The 16,897-nt window shown below is 42.1% G+C and overlaps 3 protein-coding genes across 3 annotated transcripts; 2 read left to right on the plus strand and 1 right to left on the minus strand.

Moving 5' to 3' along the window:
- Positions 1 to 1,165: 1,165 nt before the first annotated feature.
- Positions 1,166 to 8,840, plus strand: LOC125978938 (L-threonine ammonia-lyase). The gene is made up of 11 exons (XM_049736860.2): positions 1,166 to 1,431; positions 3,612 to 3,951; positions 4,027 to 4,143; positions 4,251 to 4,492; positions 4,582 to 4,747; positions 5,330 to 5,429; positions 5,519 to 5,594; positions 6,260 to 6,385; positions 7,143 to 7,310; positions 7,456 to 7,513; positions 8,204 to 8,840. Exons 1-11 carry the CDS (start codon positions 1,316 to 1,318, stop codon positions 8,300 to 8,302), a joined length of 1,608 nt encoding a protein of 535 aa, XP_049592817.1. The 5' UTR covers positions 1,166 to 1,315; the 3' UTR covers positions 8,303 to 8,840.
- A 447-nt stretch (positions 8,841 to 9,287) lies between these two features.
- On the minus strand, positions 9,288 to 11,860 carry tmem254 (transmembrane protein 254). The gene is made up of 4 exons (XM_049736870.1): positions 11,703 to 11,860; positions 10,229 to 10,332; positions 9,799 to 9,858; positions 9,288 to 9,722 (listed from the first exon to the last, which is right to left on the minus strand). The coding sequence occupies exons 1-4, from the start codon at positions 11,787 to 11,789 to the stop codon at positions 9,605 to 9,607; spliced, it is 369 nt and encodes a 122-aa protein (XP_049592827.1). The 5' UTR covers positions 11,790 to 11,860; the 3' UTR covers positions 9,288 to 9,604.
- Positions 11,861 to 12,530: 670 nt separating this feature from the next.
- mxtx1 (mix-type homeobox gene 1) lies at positions 12,531 to 16,500 on the plus strand. Its single transcript, XM_049736868.2, has 3 exons — positions 12,531 to 12,797; positions 14,781 to 15,031; positions 15,572 to 16,500. The coding sequence occupies exons 1-3, from the start codon at positions 12,704 to 12,706 to the stop codon at positions 16,274 to 16,276; spliced, it is 1,050 nt and encodes a 349-aa protein (XP_049592825.1). The 5' UTR covers positions 12,531 to 12,703; the 3' UTR covers positions 16,277 to 16,500.
- Positions 16,501 to 16,897: the final 397 nt, after the last annotated feature.

The raw sequence follows: 16,897 nt of genomic DNA on the forward strand, positions 1-16,897 counted from the left end.
CTGGAGCGCAGTGAAATCAAATCAATTCGGCAGCCAAAAATGTCCTCCGTATTGATTGCTTCCTTTTCGCCAGCTTTCTTGGTTGTGCCTCCCACACATGCACATGTGCAAGCGCACACAACCTGCTTGCAGTCAGCACGGTTATCTTCTTTAAGCCAGACTGTCTTCATCCTCATGTTCTGCTCACTTGTCTGCCCCCTTAAGCAGATCTACAGGTTAAGTAGCAGAAACTGAAAGTGGAGGAAAAGTGAGAGGAGTGTGACACCAGTCAAGCTGTGATATAGCCGTGCAATGAAAGTTCAAGGAAATATGCACGAAAAGAAAGAAGGTGACGGCACTTGGTTGCGCTCATGTGTCATGTGACACATTGCTGGAGGCGGGGTCACCTTCTCCGTCTATTTCTGTGCATTTTTCCACTTGTGTCATCATGACAAAACATCGCACCCACTGGGAAGGACATAGTGTTACAGTTCAATGCTCGGTCTTGTGTTTGGGGGGAAGATTAAGAAAAGGATTACCTGGAAGTGTGGGTCATACTAGAGGTTGCTTCAAGTTAACTTGGGGTTTAACGGGAGGAGAACGTAATCTGTGAGGACGGTGAAAGTGTCCGTCTGGTTTCCGTACACGGAGCCCAATGCAATGCAATGGGTAGCTTGCATGCTCTGGTGACAACAAGGGTTTCAACTGTAGGCTCGGATAGATTGAAGTATGTATGTCCGAGATCTGTTTCGAATCATTTCCACATTTGGTTTGGCTCGATCATTCAAAACTGAAATCCATCCAGGCTGAAGCAGGGTAGGATTCACTGTGTGCAGTTTTTGTTCGAAACTGCACTCGATGATATTTTAACCAAGCGCCAACATTCTGAAGTTGGCTCCACAAATGTTAAAACGAATTTGCACAGGCAGATACGTACATTCATTGTTGGTGTAAGTTATTAATTTCTGATCCAGCCCCATTCATACTGGTCACCCCTGTCTGGTTTAGCCTCTGGATCACTGCTCCTTAGATAAACCCTAAGTCTGCATCTATCCCCTTAGACCGTCTGATTTGGTCTACGTCACAGAAAGGGGACGTAATCCCGGTCTGGGCCGAGAATAGAAAGTTGGGAGGGGCCAACTCACCGCAGAGACGCTCTCAAGTCACTGTACATGTGTCCCTTGATAATCCCTTCTTAAACAGCTTCTCAGCTGGGTACGAGTTTGGGAACTCAGGCTTAGACCGTGGGAGCTGTACTGGGCGGTGTCCGACAGCTGAGGAGGATTCACGTACACATACACATACAGAACTCTTTGGATTCTCTTCTTCAACCAGGATGAACTTTGCTGCCCAGTTATTCTATTCAAGCTACTTGAGTGAGCGACTGGAACGATTGTTTTCCCCAAAGCCTGCACTTAAAGGCATGGAAGAAAAGGACCCTTTTTGGCAAAGGTGGGAAACATGTAGTGAGCCAGACCCAACACAGCTCTCCTCTAGCCGCATCAATCCAGTAGTGATGCGCTGTCTTTGTGACAAAAAACAACCTCGACCTCAAAACAAAGACTTCAGGCGTTAGTCCAGTTCCTACCTCAGTCCCTCTTCCTGTTTGTTCCTCTAGCAAAACCCCCTCATACCCTTCCAAGCTCCCCTCGACCTTCATTAAACCTGTAGTATTGCCAAAAGTCCACCTCCAGTCCAAAACAAAGACTAGACTTCAAGTGTAAGCTCAGTTCCAGCCTCAGTCACTGGTCCTGTTTGTTCTTCACTTTTAAACCTCTCGCTAAAAGATCTCCCTCCTAGAGACAAAACAATCAGCTTGTCTTCCAACGATTTGACTGCTTCTGTCTCCAAAGTTCCACAGGATCTCCCCGAATCTTGCCCCGAAGAGCACCAACCTCTTGTGTCTGCCTACCTTCTAAGCCTTCAGTCCCTGTTTCATATCAAGAGAAATTGCTTCCTTCCCTGGATGCCCCAGTAGACATTCTCCTTCGGTTAGCCCTTTGTGTTCTTCTCCTCTTTGTTGCCAGGTCTTGCCAACATTTTGTAAGAAAGCCTTCATGCCTGATACATATATTTGGTTTTGGTTCTGACATGAACCCAATGTTATGTGAACTGCCTTCTCTGAACAGCTAAACAAGGTAACACTATATCACTGAACAATCATTTCATTTGCTGTTCATTATGACAGACAAGTTTTGCCTAAGTCTGGTCTGTCAAGGTAGAAATAAAACAATAAAAAAAATAACCACACATGCTAATGTTAGCTGTGCACCCTGTGTAAACAGAGCTCCATCCAGCCTTGGGCTTTTCCATTCACTGTTTTGTTTACAAGTAGAGCGTGTGGCTGAATAATGGACTCTGATAAGTGGGCCAGAGGGCAATCATAGAGTTGATGACGCTAAAAGGTCAAAGAGTTGTGGTTTAAATAGAAGCAGCTCTGAAGGAAATGCACTCAAGATGACTCCATCTACCACATGGTAAGCAGTCATGAAATACAACCAAAGCAGCCCAAAGATCAAGTGGAAATGAAATCATAGCACCCTTTCTGACAAGCACAACCTCTGTGGATGTGTTAAAGTAATTGTCAGTGGACAGGCTCTCCAAAAACACAAACCTTGCCATTAACCAAATGTGATCTTCTCTTGCGTCTAGGTGACGGGGTTAATCTCCAATGGCGATAAGCCTATTATTTTGTTTGTACTGTGTGAAAGGCCTCCTAACTAACCAGGCAGGCGGTGGCAAAAGCAGCTCCACCACTTTATTTTTTTAGGAAAGTTTTTTTATTTTGCACTGTCGTCAGATAATATCAAATGAAACTGTTGAAATGACTGTTCCGTTATATTGGAAAGCAATTTCCCCAAGCTGCTATGAATCAAAGTGGCCTGTCTTTCGCCACCTAATTGCCACTTTAATCCTTAGTGTGAACCATGAAAAGTAAAAGTGGACAACTAATGAATCATAAATTAGTTCCTAGATGCAATCTGTCATAGTGAGTCGAAAATGTTGGCATGAAAGGTGAATCCATTTATCTTGGACAGAAGTGGGTGTTCTCGTTCATATACGTAGTTTTCAGGCATTAGGTGATAATTGTTTCAAACTGCCACTTTGGGAATGTTCTGACGTTCACTTTCAAACATTTAATTGGCTGCGGTTTTATGTCTCAATGTCAGAGTTTTATTATCAGGCTTGTGAAAATGTACTTTAGTATTATCACAGGATATTGAGCAAAAAAGACCTCAAACAGTACATCTCTTTGAAACTTATATCTTCTGGAAGTATTTTTATTATATACAGTATATGGTGTCCAGATTGCATCATGTTTTCAATATCCAATCCGTAATGCATCCCGCTTAGTCACGTTGTAGCCATCTGATGGACCAAATTGTTGACAGTGGACTTACCGAGGCCCCAATGTTTTGTGGGGGAGGTTTGGCGCAATTTGCAAAGGACTTGAAATGGAATCCCAGACTCATGTATGCTATGCATCGCCAAAAAAATTAGATACATATATCGTCATTTGATTGTTCCCGTCTTGGGTTTTGGCAAATCTTTTATTCTGTCGTCATTTATCTTCATATCATAGTCCAGATGCAAAAACGCTCGCTAAAGATGTAAGGACTTGTACCTTCTAGAGAGGAGCTGCGTCTGGGCCCCGCAGAGCCAGAAGACCTTTACAAAGGAGCGCTCCTCAGCAATGGCACCGCCGTCGGCCGCAGACCCACCCTCATTGAACCAGAGAGGCTGAAGGACTTTGGTGAGGAGGAACTCCTCAATGGTGACGTGAAGGTCCGTGACACAAGAGTGCTGGCGGTGGCGGAAGCACCTGCAATCGCGCTAAAGGAGCCGCCGAAAACCAGACGAGTCAGCGAGTTCAGGATCGTCCCCAGACCGCCCATTCACTACCTGCGCTTTGAGGACATCAGTGCCGCTGCCTTCACGATCCAGACAGGAATACAGAAGACGCCCTGCACGGTAAACAAACACAATTTGGAACATTGTCTTTTCCTTTGGCTTCATCAAATCCTCTCACTGTCCTGTGTTTCTCAGTACTCCCGGCTGTCCAAACAGTACGGGATGGAGATTTATCTGAAAAAGGAGCACCTGAACTACACGGGCTCAGTGAAGGAGAGAGGAGTGTTGTACCTGCTCTCCTCCCTCACACAGGTAAGACCATCCCTTCCTGTCTGGGAGGTCATAAGAATCTGCCTCGTCAGTCAGTCAGTCAGTCGGTCCATATTGACCACTGGATCCCTCCATGTCGATATTTTCAGGAGCAGCAGAAGAAGGGAGTGATCGTTGCCACCGACTGTAACTTCTCCATGGCTGTGGCCCACCACGCGGTGGAGCTGAAGATCCCCGTCTTCGCTATCATGCCAGCATGTTGTTCGTCGCCTCGTCTCAGGATCTACAGAGATTATGGCGCCATGGTCATCTCCTACGGCAGCACCGGTCACGACTCTCAGAACCACGCCCGCCACTTGGCCGAAGACAACGGTTATCTCTACGTGGAAGAGTGAGTCATTTGATTTATTCTTGGAACAGACACATGAAGAAAAAGAAAGCTGAAAAGCTTAATTGAGGCAAGATCTTTGTGCTGTTCAGAGACGAAAACTCGAGCTACCTGGCGGGACTGGGCACAGTAGGCCTGGAGATCTACGAGCAAGTGCCCAAGCTTGATGCGGTGCTGGTGCCCGCAGCTGGACAGTACGGTCTACTGGCGGGCACGGCGGCAGCCATCAAGCATCTCAACTCGCACATCCGTGTCATAGTGAGTTGACGAGAGAAAATGTATCAACTTTTCTAATCAATTGGTTCATTTCCATTTTCCACCGTGCATGAGGTCACATGTTGCCACTCGCCTCCTCCATTTCTCTGGTGTGCATCCAAGGATGTTTTGGGCTTTCCTTGACAAGATACATGTATTTGATGTTTCTTCCTGCTTCCCTTATCAGCCTCCTGCTAAAGGTCTGACAGCTTTAGGTCTGTTTACACTGGAGGGAGAGGATGAGCCTCTTAATTTTCCTCTTAAATATACGTATAATACAGTGTTGTGGCTTTAGCGAGTGCTTTCCGTTCTAACGCACAGACGGCGGGGGCTGCTTGAGTTGAACACGCATGAATGCTTTCACTAATTTCCCGTGATCAAAGAATTAAAGATGTGCGAATAAATCTTTGTGTCGCACCTTCCAGAGAACCCTGCTCAGTGTCTGTGTGTGCTGTGCATGCGAGGGCGGCCTGAAAAAACCTTTTTATACTTTGGAATATTTATTTGATGCGTTTGTGTGGTTGAGCGTGGAAAAAAAATGCTGCAGTGCACATAATAATTCTGCGTGTGGACTATCTTCAACAGGGAATAGAACCCGAAGCGTTCCCTTTGCTGCTGCAATCTCTGAAGACAGATGGCCCCGTCAACGACGTTCATTGCAACCCGAATAGCAAGCTGTATGGAGGTAGTCATGAATGAAATGCCGATCCCAGCTAGCTTGACTAATCCTTTGTGGTTCCTGTTTGCAAATGTTCATCTCCTGTCTGTTGTCAGATCTCGCGGGGTGCTCGCTCGGTATCAACACCTTCCATCTGGCAAAGAAACTGGTAGATAAAGTCATCTCTGTCAGGTAGTCCACAGCAAACCTTCAAGTTGATGCTTAATGACTACAATAGAGTCATGACATTAAAAGTTTTGTTTGTTGAATGATTTTTGCCTTTCCACAATGGAGTGAAATGAAATACTGATGTAATGCGGCTGCAGTGAAGCCCTGACAAAATATCTCCAGGGAGGAAGCTTGGCAGGAAATTGGGGATTTCAGCATGCCTGTAGGCTCCAAACTTCAGGCACTCATTAACTGCTAAGGATTTTTATTTATTTATTTTTTTCAGATTCAGATGGCAGTCTGTAAAATGTCATGATGAACTTTAGGGGTTGATTTTTGTCATCCCACCTTCAATGACATGGAATAAATCATCTGAATTTAATTTCCAGTGTCTCTGAGTGCGACCAAAAACGAAATCTTGTGTAGACCACAAAAAAATAAATGATTCATATTCAACCAACAGATAGGTTTCTATTCCATTTCGGATTGATTTGGTCAATTTTCTGATTGCATTCTCTTTCCGAGACAAATAATTCGTATATCTGGTGATTTGTAAAAGAAAGAAAATCAAAAATGATGGTGTTGTCAAGAAATGTTTGCATGTCTAAGATGCTAAAACTTATTATCTGCTGAATTTCTGTGATCTTGAACCTGAAGTGCCATGAATGAGTTGTGTTTATCCTTGGCAGTGAGGAGGATTCTTTGGTGGCAATGTTGAGGTTTCAAGAGTTTGAGCGTTCCACTGTGGACACAGAGGGAGCCATGGGATTGGCGGCCATCTTGGCTGGACAACTCAGCGAATTGAGAGGCAAAAGGTGCGTTTGATTGATTGATATATTAAGACTTTCAAATCAATCAGATGGAACCGCTGGAGCGCTTCTGTCAGGCGCTAGAAGAGGTATCGAGCTTATTTGCATGCAAAGATGATCATATTTGAGCGATTTTGTGCAGAGCAGCCGAACATTCCCCCCGAGCGGCCTCTGAAACGATGGGATGGCTTCAAATGATGAGACATTTCTGTGATGAATTGTAAACAAACTCTTGTGACTCACAGCTCACACGGATTGAATTGTGCTGACCTGTCATTGCTTTGTGAACATAATGTGAGTTATTTGGTTATTTAGTTTGTGAAAACGGTCCTTCTTGATGCTAATTTTTATAGTGCTGAATCTTCCGATTGATTTGATGACTCTGGCAATATTGTAGTGCATGACAAGATATCAACAGAAATGAGAAAGAAATGTGTTGTTGCAAGCATGTATTTATGGACACTGCTTTATGACAAGAGCATCCCACAAACTTTTCTCTTCAAGTTACAAGCAGTGTCTAATAATGTATTTTGATGACCCAAACAATAATAATGATTCATGATATTCCCAAATGATGCATGGTGATTAGGGAGTTTTAATCGGCCGACCTTTGTGTGAACCTGAGTGTGGAAAAAACTCTACCCTTGACTTCTCTAGAGTTTTTTCATGATCTCTTTGTACACTCCTCAAAGGTTCTGCAGAGTTGTGCCTTTTCTCCTTACCACACAACCAACGTGCTTGATGAGGCAATGTGTCTATGTAGGGTGGCAGTGGTGGTGAGCAGCGCTAACATGGAGCTGGATCTGGTGAGGCAGTGTGTGGACCGAGCTCTGGTGCTGGAAGATCGTGTCAGCAAGTTCTCAGTACAGCTAGGGGAATGGCCGGGAGACATGGCCAAGCTGTTGGATGTCCTGTCCAGAGAAGACGTCAGGTGAGTCGACTCGCACTTTCTTCATTATTGGAGAGTCGCCCCACCCAAAAAAAAAGTCATTGAACTGACCCCACACTATTTTTTTATGCTGAATCCTTGAAATAATCATCATCCAATTTTAATATTGTGCCGATGACTTCTTCAGGTTGTTGGACGTCAGCCATCGGAGGCATAGTGACAGGTCCAACCTCTTCAGGGCAAAGGTCAGCTGTCAAATATTCTTTGTCTTGGTCACCTTAGTTTTCTCCATCGTCGTGGAAGAAAACAGCGTTTGTTAAAAAAAAAAAATCGCAGCAGTTTTCTTGTTGCATTGCTCTCAGTTTGTGTTTGTTCGACTTTGCCGTCCAATTAGATTTCAGCTTCTCTGTGTCGAGCTATTCTCCCCGGGGTCTTGAGAAACAGTCGTAATAGCCCATGTCATTTCAACTGTACGCATATTAGCATGGGCTTTGTTCCTTTATCCAACTAGATTTGAAATAAGCCCTCACAAGCCAGCAGCATTGTTAGATCCTCCCATTAGTAAAACCTGTCCATCAGCCTCAACTTGCAAAAAAATGTACGTAGCAATCGGCACACATTCATCCATTGAATTACTATCAGCCTCTCTGCTGACTATGATATATTGTATTTAAATATTTGATGATTTTGTCATGTTATCTATTATTATAGTATTGATTTGTAGTTTTGAATGAATCCAACATGTGTGATTTTGGAATATGTTGGGGGCTGTCGCATGGGAAGAAGACGCAAAACGCCACGCAATACACTATTGCTTTGTGATGTCTTGTCAATATATCATTTCCTCAGAGCGTAGTGGTGCCACAAGGTGACGGCAGTGGGATCAATAAGTGTATGCTGTGTGACATTACAGTTGTATGCTTTTGCGTTGCCAGGTGGAGTGTGTGGTGGAAACCAGGGACAAGACCCAAAGCGCTCAGCTGCGGAAGACGCTGGGTGAGCGCTATCCGTCTATATGCTGGCTGGAACGATGAGAAAAGATTAAAAAAAAAAAAAAAGATTCATACTAATGAGAAATCTGACGATAAAATAACATCTATAACGTGGACTCAAATGACATTCAAACAATGGATGCTCATAATATGTGTGCGAGCGCTGAAAAGCAACACAATTATAGATCAAATATTATTCATATCACGTCTACTCTTTGTTGATACATGGGAGTAGTTAGTAGTAGGTTCTGGAAAGCTCACGTAGTTTCCTCTCTAATGAGGGCCACAAAAGATGCTCCCCAATAGATTCCATTTTAGTGACACTCACACAATCCACTGGAATTCCACTCAATATGAGCAGCGCTTGGATTCCATTGTGTTTATCTGCGTATGTACATACTATAAAGTACAATATATTAACATGAGTTGAATGTATACAAATATTAAAATGCCTCTATTTGCAATTGTTAATTTTGAACTGCTGTAAATATGTTTCAGTATCATTTATACTGTGGTGTTAGGTAGTATAGTCACTCCAAGCAGAAATTCAAAAATACAGAATAAAGGTATGCTTAACCTGCTGGTGGTAGACGTCCCATTTTCAGGGTTGCACTGTATAGAAAACTCTAGATGGACTGATATTAAACTTCAGAGAATACAATCGAAATGTTTATTCATCTATCATAGAAAGTCATGCAGAAAAAAAGACAAGGATATACTTAGCTTTTACCATTGTACAGATATAATAATATACATAGTGTCTTCTGGTTATGGTGGTGATAACATTTCAAACTTAAAACTTGTGCCTTGTACATGCATGAGGCACTAAGATAGCGCTTAAGCAGTATTTTTCTATTTTCATGGTTTTTGCGCTCTCTTGTGGCCGTTTAGGGTAATTCAGAAATGCAGCCCTACTACAATACAGTAAAGCCACAAAATGGACACTGAAGTTCCTATGTCCATTTTCTGACCTACTTGGATATTAGCTGATAAAAGCAAGAATATTGAGGCAGAAACACACACCAAATCTATTTGTAAGAAGTTTTAATTTCAATTGTTAGCATTGAGAACATCAAGAACACAGCAACTGGAAGATTTATTGTTATTCTTGGAATGTAAGCACCATGAATGTATGAAAACACCTGATAAAATTGTATTTCCCTCCCAAAATACCTTTTCTATATAAAAGACTATTCAGAAAAAAATACAGTAAGAGTAATCACAGCAATGCAGGATTCAAGTTTAAAAAAAAAATAGCGATCTACTTCACAGAATACTTCAATATTTGACAATTTAAAAATGTCATGTTCCTTGGTTGTTCTCGTCTGGCTTTTTGAGGCCACGTCAGTGCTGTTTGCGCCGCTGCGGGTTGTATTTGATGAGCAGGCCGAGAGAGGCGAAGCCGAACACGAAGGTCTGGAGGAACCACAAGAACCTTGTGGGCGAGGTGATGCCTTTGTTGCTGAAACGTGAGATCACGCATGCAACATTTAGAATTTCATGACGCTTGCCACGGCAGCAGCATTATCTCCTCTTACCGGCAGACTTTCAAGGAGACCAGGGCCTCAACAACATGAATGGCCAAGGTCGCCCACCACCTTCAAAATCATATAAGGAAAAAAATGATGATCAGAAGTGTGGCGTGAAAAGCTGCCCATCACATGAGGCCAATTTGCCCCCTACAAAAAGTGCCTGCCCAGCCTGCCGTCTTGGCCGTCAGCCAACATGAAAGCAGAATCCTGGGCAAATCTATTGTTGCGTGTATTGCCACATTAAGCCATCACGTGACAAGGTATTGTGCCAGTGGGCGTGGTCATAATGACCCTTGAGCCATCAATGATCAAACACAATATGCCAGATTATCTTTTAAAACCGAAGCTTAATACATTGACAATAGCAGCTAATGGCATTATCAGATGAGAAAGAGCTGCTCATATAGAAATAGTGCAAAATGAGATCAAGCCGTACCCTTTGTACAAGACGCCCGCATGGTTGTCCACAAGATATCTGCAGAAGGTACCAAACGGGCCCAGGAGATGGTATGGTATTACTTCAGGCGCAAACACAATGCACTGCAACAGAAAGAAGTGCACGTTGAGGCTCACGTGGTAGTCATTTAAAAAAAACTCAGCAAATTATCAACTATGTGACTCCCGAACTGTCAAATATGCGGAGAAGCTTGAGAACCCGTGTTATTTTCCAACAAAGTGGAAAAGCCTCAGAACATGTGATGTTCTTCGCTCTCTTAGGCTTTCTGTTCTGACCCGTCAAAGCGACACTCGTCCGGTTTGTCCCATTTTACCGCGCGATAAACAGCTTCCCGTGTGGGTGTTGAGCATGACTGCATCGACTGAATGGAGAACAAAGTTCAAACCCTGTTTAAGACAGGCCACTGAAAATTGCATTTGATGCACCTCAGGAGGGAAATCAGCTTGTGAAAAGTCTGAATTATTAGTCATGGATATATGGTAAAAATGCGTTACCATTTTATACATAGAAAACATATTATTTATTATATTAAATAAATGATCTCCAGCATAGTTCTGGCCGTTTTATTTTCAATCCCTTTATTATAAAACAGGGTCTGCAATATCCCTCAAAAAATAAGATATCTCTCACAAAATAAGCAAAAAATGTGGATCAGTGCTTTTCAAAGTAAAAGTAGATATTTGCAAATGTATTATACTTGGACATTTAGCCCGCCAATCTTTTAATGGATTTGCACTTGTACTCAAGTCAAGGGTGTGAGTACTTTTGCTACCTCTGGCTAAACATAATCAAGTTAAACATGTCTAATTTTGGATTGGGTAAGTTGTTAAAGAGTGTGTTGATAACTACTACTACTTTTCCGAATAGTTGATTGATCCAGTGCAACCACATTTTTTTTTCAACACGACAACGTGCAACGTGGCAACAAGAAGGGGGCAAAATGTGCACTGCGCCCGCGGTACTAAAGAACAGCACAGCATTCCAAATAAACACTCGTGTCATGAATTTTAAACGAGTACGCACAATAGCCGACCGGTCAATACTTGAAATAAGTCATGTTTAGAACGAGATTTGGCCAGACTTAAATGAAAGGCTCCCGTCTGACGTCGAAGTTTGGACTTTATGCAAAATTTAACATCTGTTTTCTTTTGGACGCATAGTGAATTTGATAAGATAAAACATGTTAACAAATGAACAATGACAAAGGCCTCGGAAGCATTTTGCACCAAAAACTGTCATAAATAAAAGAAAAAAAAAAAGAAAATAGACCTTCCAAAATATATATATATATATATATATATATATTTATAATATATATATGTGATCGCTTGGCATGTCGTTGTATGGTATCCTAGGGACCTTTAACGCAACACAAGCCAGTCGACCTGGAGTTCGCAAAAACGGCAAATAACGTTTTAATACTGATTTTGCATGCTCAGGTAGTTTTACTTACACTAAAATACGCCAACCCGAATGTGATGGAGACGATCCAATAAAGACTGGTTCTTTTAAAATAGTTATTTCCATCACTTTTAGCCATTGCTACCGCTGCTGTTGTTGTTGATTTGTGGTGCAACTGTCAAATACGTCCGTGTAACACCGTCGGCTTTTATGCATTGCATTTAAATATGGACACGCAATTTACTGCACGTACACATATTTCGGAGGAACACAGTATACGATTAGAACTGGAACATTGATTCATTCAAATGTTAATTTAGAGTTATTTTGTTTTCTGATTGCATCATATTAGGCATCCAATATAATAGCGTCACCTTGTGGTTGCAAAAATATCCCCTGCAGTGATTCAGGTTGACGTCAAAATACATCATTACAAATTTTACAACCCATTACAATAAGTAGTTAACAAACATTCAATTCAAATAGCTTTTTTTTTAAAATTATTTATCTAATTTCTTGTTAGATTGGTGCAAATATGATAAATCAAATTGAATGGAAAATAGAAGTTTGCAAATAGTGTGGGACTGTTGAAATGTTTTGTATGACACCCAATAAATGTTTGAAGGATTTAGCATTTGTTAAATGCTCAGGGTGTAACCAGTGTCACATTACCATATTGAATCACTTGATCACTGTGTGTAAACTTAGCAAGTACTTAAGCATAAGGCTCTTTCCCATGCTTATTTAAAGACAATCAGAAAATCATGGCAATGGCATTTTTTTCATCATCAATAATATATTTGTTTATTTTGGGGAGAAAAATAACAGAACCAAATAGTCCCACTTAATATTTTCTATCTATTAGTAACATAGTCAACAGCTAATTTTAATCAGAGATGGCTTAATGTGTCACTACAGGTACATGTTGGCATTAAAAACATATATTTAAAAAAAAAAAAAAGACTCAGGCCTTTATTTCAGGAAGGTGAAGGGAATACATCATATCTAGCAGTGATTTTTGAAGTATTTTGTGGGGCCACTAAACTGGGCAAAATGTGTCTTCTGATCTCTGATAGGATTTGGATGGACTCTGCAGCGAGTTGGTGGGACTTTGAGGAGCCATCTCCACTTGGAGCCATTGATTCTGGTAGTTACTCAGATAAAGATTAAAGATTGCCTTGGTTTGTTTAGGCACTGTGGGTCACCTTCACACTGCACTGTTTTCTAATACTTGTGCAAATACAACTTTGACCTTTAGCACTGTGTGGCTTTTCTGCATGTTTGAATGCATGTCTTTTATGTTCTAATGCTCTCTTCATGCTTCCTACTCAACAATATGTTGACAACATGCATCAAGTTTGAAGAATGACAAGAATCATTTTCTGCTAGCTCAGCACATTCAGGTAGGTAGGTTTGTGAAATGGGGGCTAAAGGTCAAAGCATTTGCACACAACCTGGCCAAGGCCTGGACACGTTTAGCCTCTTGACAAGCTTGCCACTCAATTGGATGCGCTTCTTGAGTTTAAAAAGGCTGCACGGACCAAGGGCCAGCGAAGCAACCAGTTAATCATTGAATAATGAGCCACCTTTGTCTTTCCTCTTGTGATAGCAGCAAGCTCTTTTGCATATGAAAGGAAAACAGTAGTAACCACTGATGGGCTTTAGATCACATTGTGCTTTTTGCTATATTTATAAAAAAAAATAATTATTGGTGATTGACATGCAGCAATAACAATTAGCACATGACTGTCAGGAGCTATATCGGTCGGGAATTAGGGGACTGCTTTGATGTACACGTGCAAATGTATGCAAATGTGCAATGATGTAACCCCATGTCAAGTGATATGCTGAGCATAGTAGATGACAAGGCTTGAAGCCTGTTCCCAAATGACAGGATAAACTCAAATAATGAGTGTTCAAATGTTTACCACTGCTACTCTTACGACTGAAAATAATCCTAATCATGCTAATATTAAAAATACTAGCTTTGATGACTACTAATAAAATTTCACAGATTGTTTTTAGACATGAATTCTGCTTTTTTAAATTTTATGTAGCCATCATCAGCAGGAAAAAAAAAAATGTCCATAATTATTCTGATAATGTCATTGTGTTCTGGGTTTGGTCATACGATATTCCGTAAATTGGTTGAGCCCTCGACACACGTGGTGTCACAGTAATTGGCAAAATGTTCATGAAAAATAATGAAATTAGCAAATGAATTATGAAAACAATATCAACTTTGGTATCATTTGCACAATTTGAAGTGACAACCTGCAATTTACCTTCTCTTTACTTTAACCTGTGCCTAAATGCTTTGCTAAATATTACAAAAGAAAGCAAACAAATTGACATAAAACAAATGAAAAGAATGAATTTTCAAAACGAGGTGACATTTTCATCAAAACACAAAAGCGCGTTGCCGCTTCTATTTTCCGATCTGTTCAGAGCATCCAAAAGAGTCACAGCAAAAAAGAAAGGCAACAGCTGCAAGGAGTACTACACTTGTTAAGTGGTATCGACGAGGCTATCTTTCAAACTTCTTTTATGTCACATTTGCTATTGGCCTTGAAAACACTTGGATAAAGATGGAGCGATAACGATGGTTGGGGGGGTGGCGCTCACACTTCTTCTGCTGACCACAAAGAATAAACCCCACCCCAACAGTGTGTCGCTGCTTTACCAAGTCCTCAGCTGATCAATATATAAGGTATCCTGACATAAGCTGTGGACACACAGCCAAGGAACACACAACCACACTGACCTCTGTCACATCAGACGGCCGTTAGAAATCCATTCAAGCCCTGCCATGTGGAAGGACTCAAATAACGGTAAGCGCAAAGACAGTACATTGGGTTCGTTTTGGGCCATTTGTTTTGAAATGATTCCGAAAGCAGAGATGACTTTATAGGCGTCAAATTAAAGAGTTTTGAATTACAACAGCTGATCAATAAGGATGAGGGACAGGTAGACAATATGTTGAATTGTTTGCTGCCGTCGTTCACATCATTCACTTCTTTCTGCTAAATACACCTTTTACAATTTTTTTAGGATTGCCACAGTTTAGAACAACGATGTGTAAATATCAGGTGTGTTTTGAATCTTGTCCGTTTTTTCGTTTTCACCTCAGATGACGCCGGAGCCACGGCCTCCGGCGGCGCCTCCATCGGTGCCTCCAGCGGCGCCTCCACCGGCGCCTCCACCGGGGCCTCCACCGGCGGCGGCTCCTCGTCTCGCAGCGCCAGCCGCAGGAAGAGGACCAGCTTCTCCAAAGAGCACGTGGAGCTCCTGCGGGTCACTTTTGAGACTGACCCATATCCCGGCATCAGCCTCAGAGAGAGCTTGTCTCAGACCACAGGCCTTCCGGAGTCCCGCATCCAAGTAAGGCTTTCATTCTGCAACAAAGATTTGGATTAAGAACTTACTGATCAATTCTGTTTTTCAAAAATGTCTGAAGCACTGAAGTTAGCTTGAAATAAGGATTTTGAGTTAGAAATGTGATTCTTCCCTTGAAACTGCTGCCATTACACACTGCCTCATAATAAATGAAGTAGATTCTGTTTTTTTACTGTGACAATCAAAAATCCAATAAAAACCGTAAAAGTTTCACGACCCAAAGTTTGTGAATGCTGAATGAAAATGTGTACAGATGGCATGAAGCACCTACACACATTGTCATATATGTATATTCTTATCACCGGAAGGCCTGTTTTCAAATTGCTATCACTTCATTTCCTTCAAGAAAATATGACTCAGGCACTTCTTATCAGGATTTTGTTTGAGGTTCGAGACGGCGCAGCGCCCCGAACAGCTGACAGCCCCTTGATCGGAACACTCCCCGCTTCTAGAAAATGATTAACCTTTGATTATCTGTTGGGGGGTTGTTTTTTTCCGATGTAACCTCCTGTTTTTCTGTCCCAGGTGTGGTTTCAGAACAGGAGAGCCCGAACGCTAAAGTGCAAAGGGGCCAAGAAAGCACTGTGGCAGTCTGATAGTCCAAGCCAAAATAGTCCAGCTCCATCTCAGAGTGGCCAAGTCTCTATGGGGCGACAGGCCCCCCCGCCATCCTACCCTACTCGGGTGAAGGAAGAGATGGACCAATCGTGCTTTTATGGACAGTGTCCTCCAATGTACCCCGTTGTTGAGGAATATCACCATGACTCTATGCATGGTCTTCATCAGAGCACACCGCTAGGCAACAGCTCCAGCCCGCACCTGAGAAGCTACTGGTCCCAGGCCAGCACCCTAATGGACCCCATGACCCCAGTATGGTCTCCAGCGGAGGGGCGCAGCTACAATTTAAGCGCCGTCGCCTTTATGTGCCCAGAGCAAAACAATTACTCGGCCCGTGCCGGCTCTCAATCTGTCAGCCCCGATACCCCTGACTCGGGTTACTGGGATGCCAACCTTGACAAAAGCCCCTCGGCGGAGAGCCACTACTCACAGCTGGAAAACTCGTGGAGTGTTGGAGAGGGTTGCATAGGGTCTGGAGTTCCGACAGGGAACCAGCATGCTCCCTTGCCGGAGTTGTCCCTGCAGGAGATCCTCGGGGAGCTGGATGAGGACTGGCTGGGGGGAGAACGATTGGACAGCCACGGTACTCATGAGAAAATGACTCTGTGTTGATCACACTAAGTGAATATTTCACAAGAGTCTCAAATCATATGGAATCTTTCCTTTTTTTTGTTGTGTGTTGCTTCCGAGGCATGTATATAGAAGAAAATCAGATACTTAGTGTTACACATGGTCACGCTGCATGTTAACACTATTTTATTTATTGATTCCGCCTCTATTTATTATCTATATTTATGTTTTTCTGCACTTTTATATGAATAAATCATTTAAAGTAACAGCACGTTTTTTTCAATTGATGTATTTATGGAAATACAGTATAATACATGCAACATGCTGATAGCAAGGCCAGCTTGGCCATTAGGCGAGACGCTAAGGCCAAACGCTCAGAGGAGCGTTTGAATCTAGGGGGCGCCAAAAATTTGTGAAAATTAATTCACCTTCAATATGACAAGTCAAGTGCAAAATGTCTCTCATGTTTATATTACAACTTACGTACATTCTTTTACCATTTACATTTTCATATCTATTTCTGGATCTAATTCAAATGCCCTTGGCATTGCCAGTGACTAATGTAAGGAATGAAACTTGAATTGTCAAACTAGTGAATATTAAAATCAAAATAGACAAAAGAAATAAAGTGTTTGAGCATTGGAGAAAAAAAAACTAGATGAA

Source organism: Syngnathus scovelli, chromosome 12 (assembly GCF_024217435.2).
Source record: "Syngnathus scovelli strain Florida chromosome 12, RoL_Ssco_1.2, whole genome shotgun sequence".
Classification (NCBI taxonomy): Eukaryota; Metazoa; Chordata; class Actinopteri; order Syngnathiformes; family Syngnathidae; genus Syngnathus; species Syngnathus scovelli.

What these genes read in the sequence shown, in the direction of transcription:
- tmem254 (XM_049736870.1), bottom strand. Translation starts at nt 11,789, where the DNA reads ATGGCTAAAAGTGATGGAAATAACTATTTTAAAAGAACCAGTCTTTAT. An exon ending in TCGGGTTGGCGTATTTTAGT is followed by an intron (nt 10,333 to 11,702) that starts GTAAGTAAAACT and finishes TTTCTGTTGCAG; the next exon opens with TGCATTGTGTTTGCGCCTGA. An exon ending in GCGGGCGTCTTGTACAAAGG is followed by an intron (nt 9,859 to 10,228) that starts GTACGGCTTGAT and finishes ATGATTTTGAAG; the next exon opens with GTGGTGGGCGACCTTGGCCA.
- mxtx1 (XM_049736868.2), top strand. Translation starts at nt 12,704, where the DNA reads ATGTGTCTTCTGATCTCTGATAGGATTTGGATGGACTCTGCAGCGAGT. An exon ending in ACTTGGAGCCATTGATTCTG is followed by an intron (nt 12,798 to 14,780) that starts GTAGTTACTCAG and finishes TTTTCACCTCAG; the next exon opens with ATGACGCCGGAGCCACGGCC. An exon ending in TTCCGGAGTCCCGCATCCAA is followed by an intron (nt 15,032 to 15,571) that starts GTAAGGCTTTCA and finishes TTTCTGTCCCAG; the next exon opens with GTGTGGTTTCAGAACAGGAG.
- LOC125978938 (XM_049736860.2), top strand. Translation starts at nt 1,316, where the DNA reads ATGAACTTTGCTGCCCAGTTATTCTATTCAAGCTACTTGAGTGAGCGA. An exon ending in AAGGACCCTTTTTGGCAAAG is followed by an intron (nt 1,432 to 3,611) that starts GTGGGAAACATG and finishes TGTACCTTCTAG; the next exon opens with AGAGGAGCTGCGTCTGGGCC. An exon ending in TACAGAAGACGCCCTGCACG is followed by an intron (nt 3,952 to 4,026) that starts GTAAACAAACAC and finishes TGTGTTTCTCAG; the next exon opens with TACTCCCGGCTGTCCAAACA.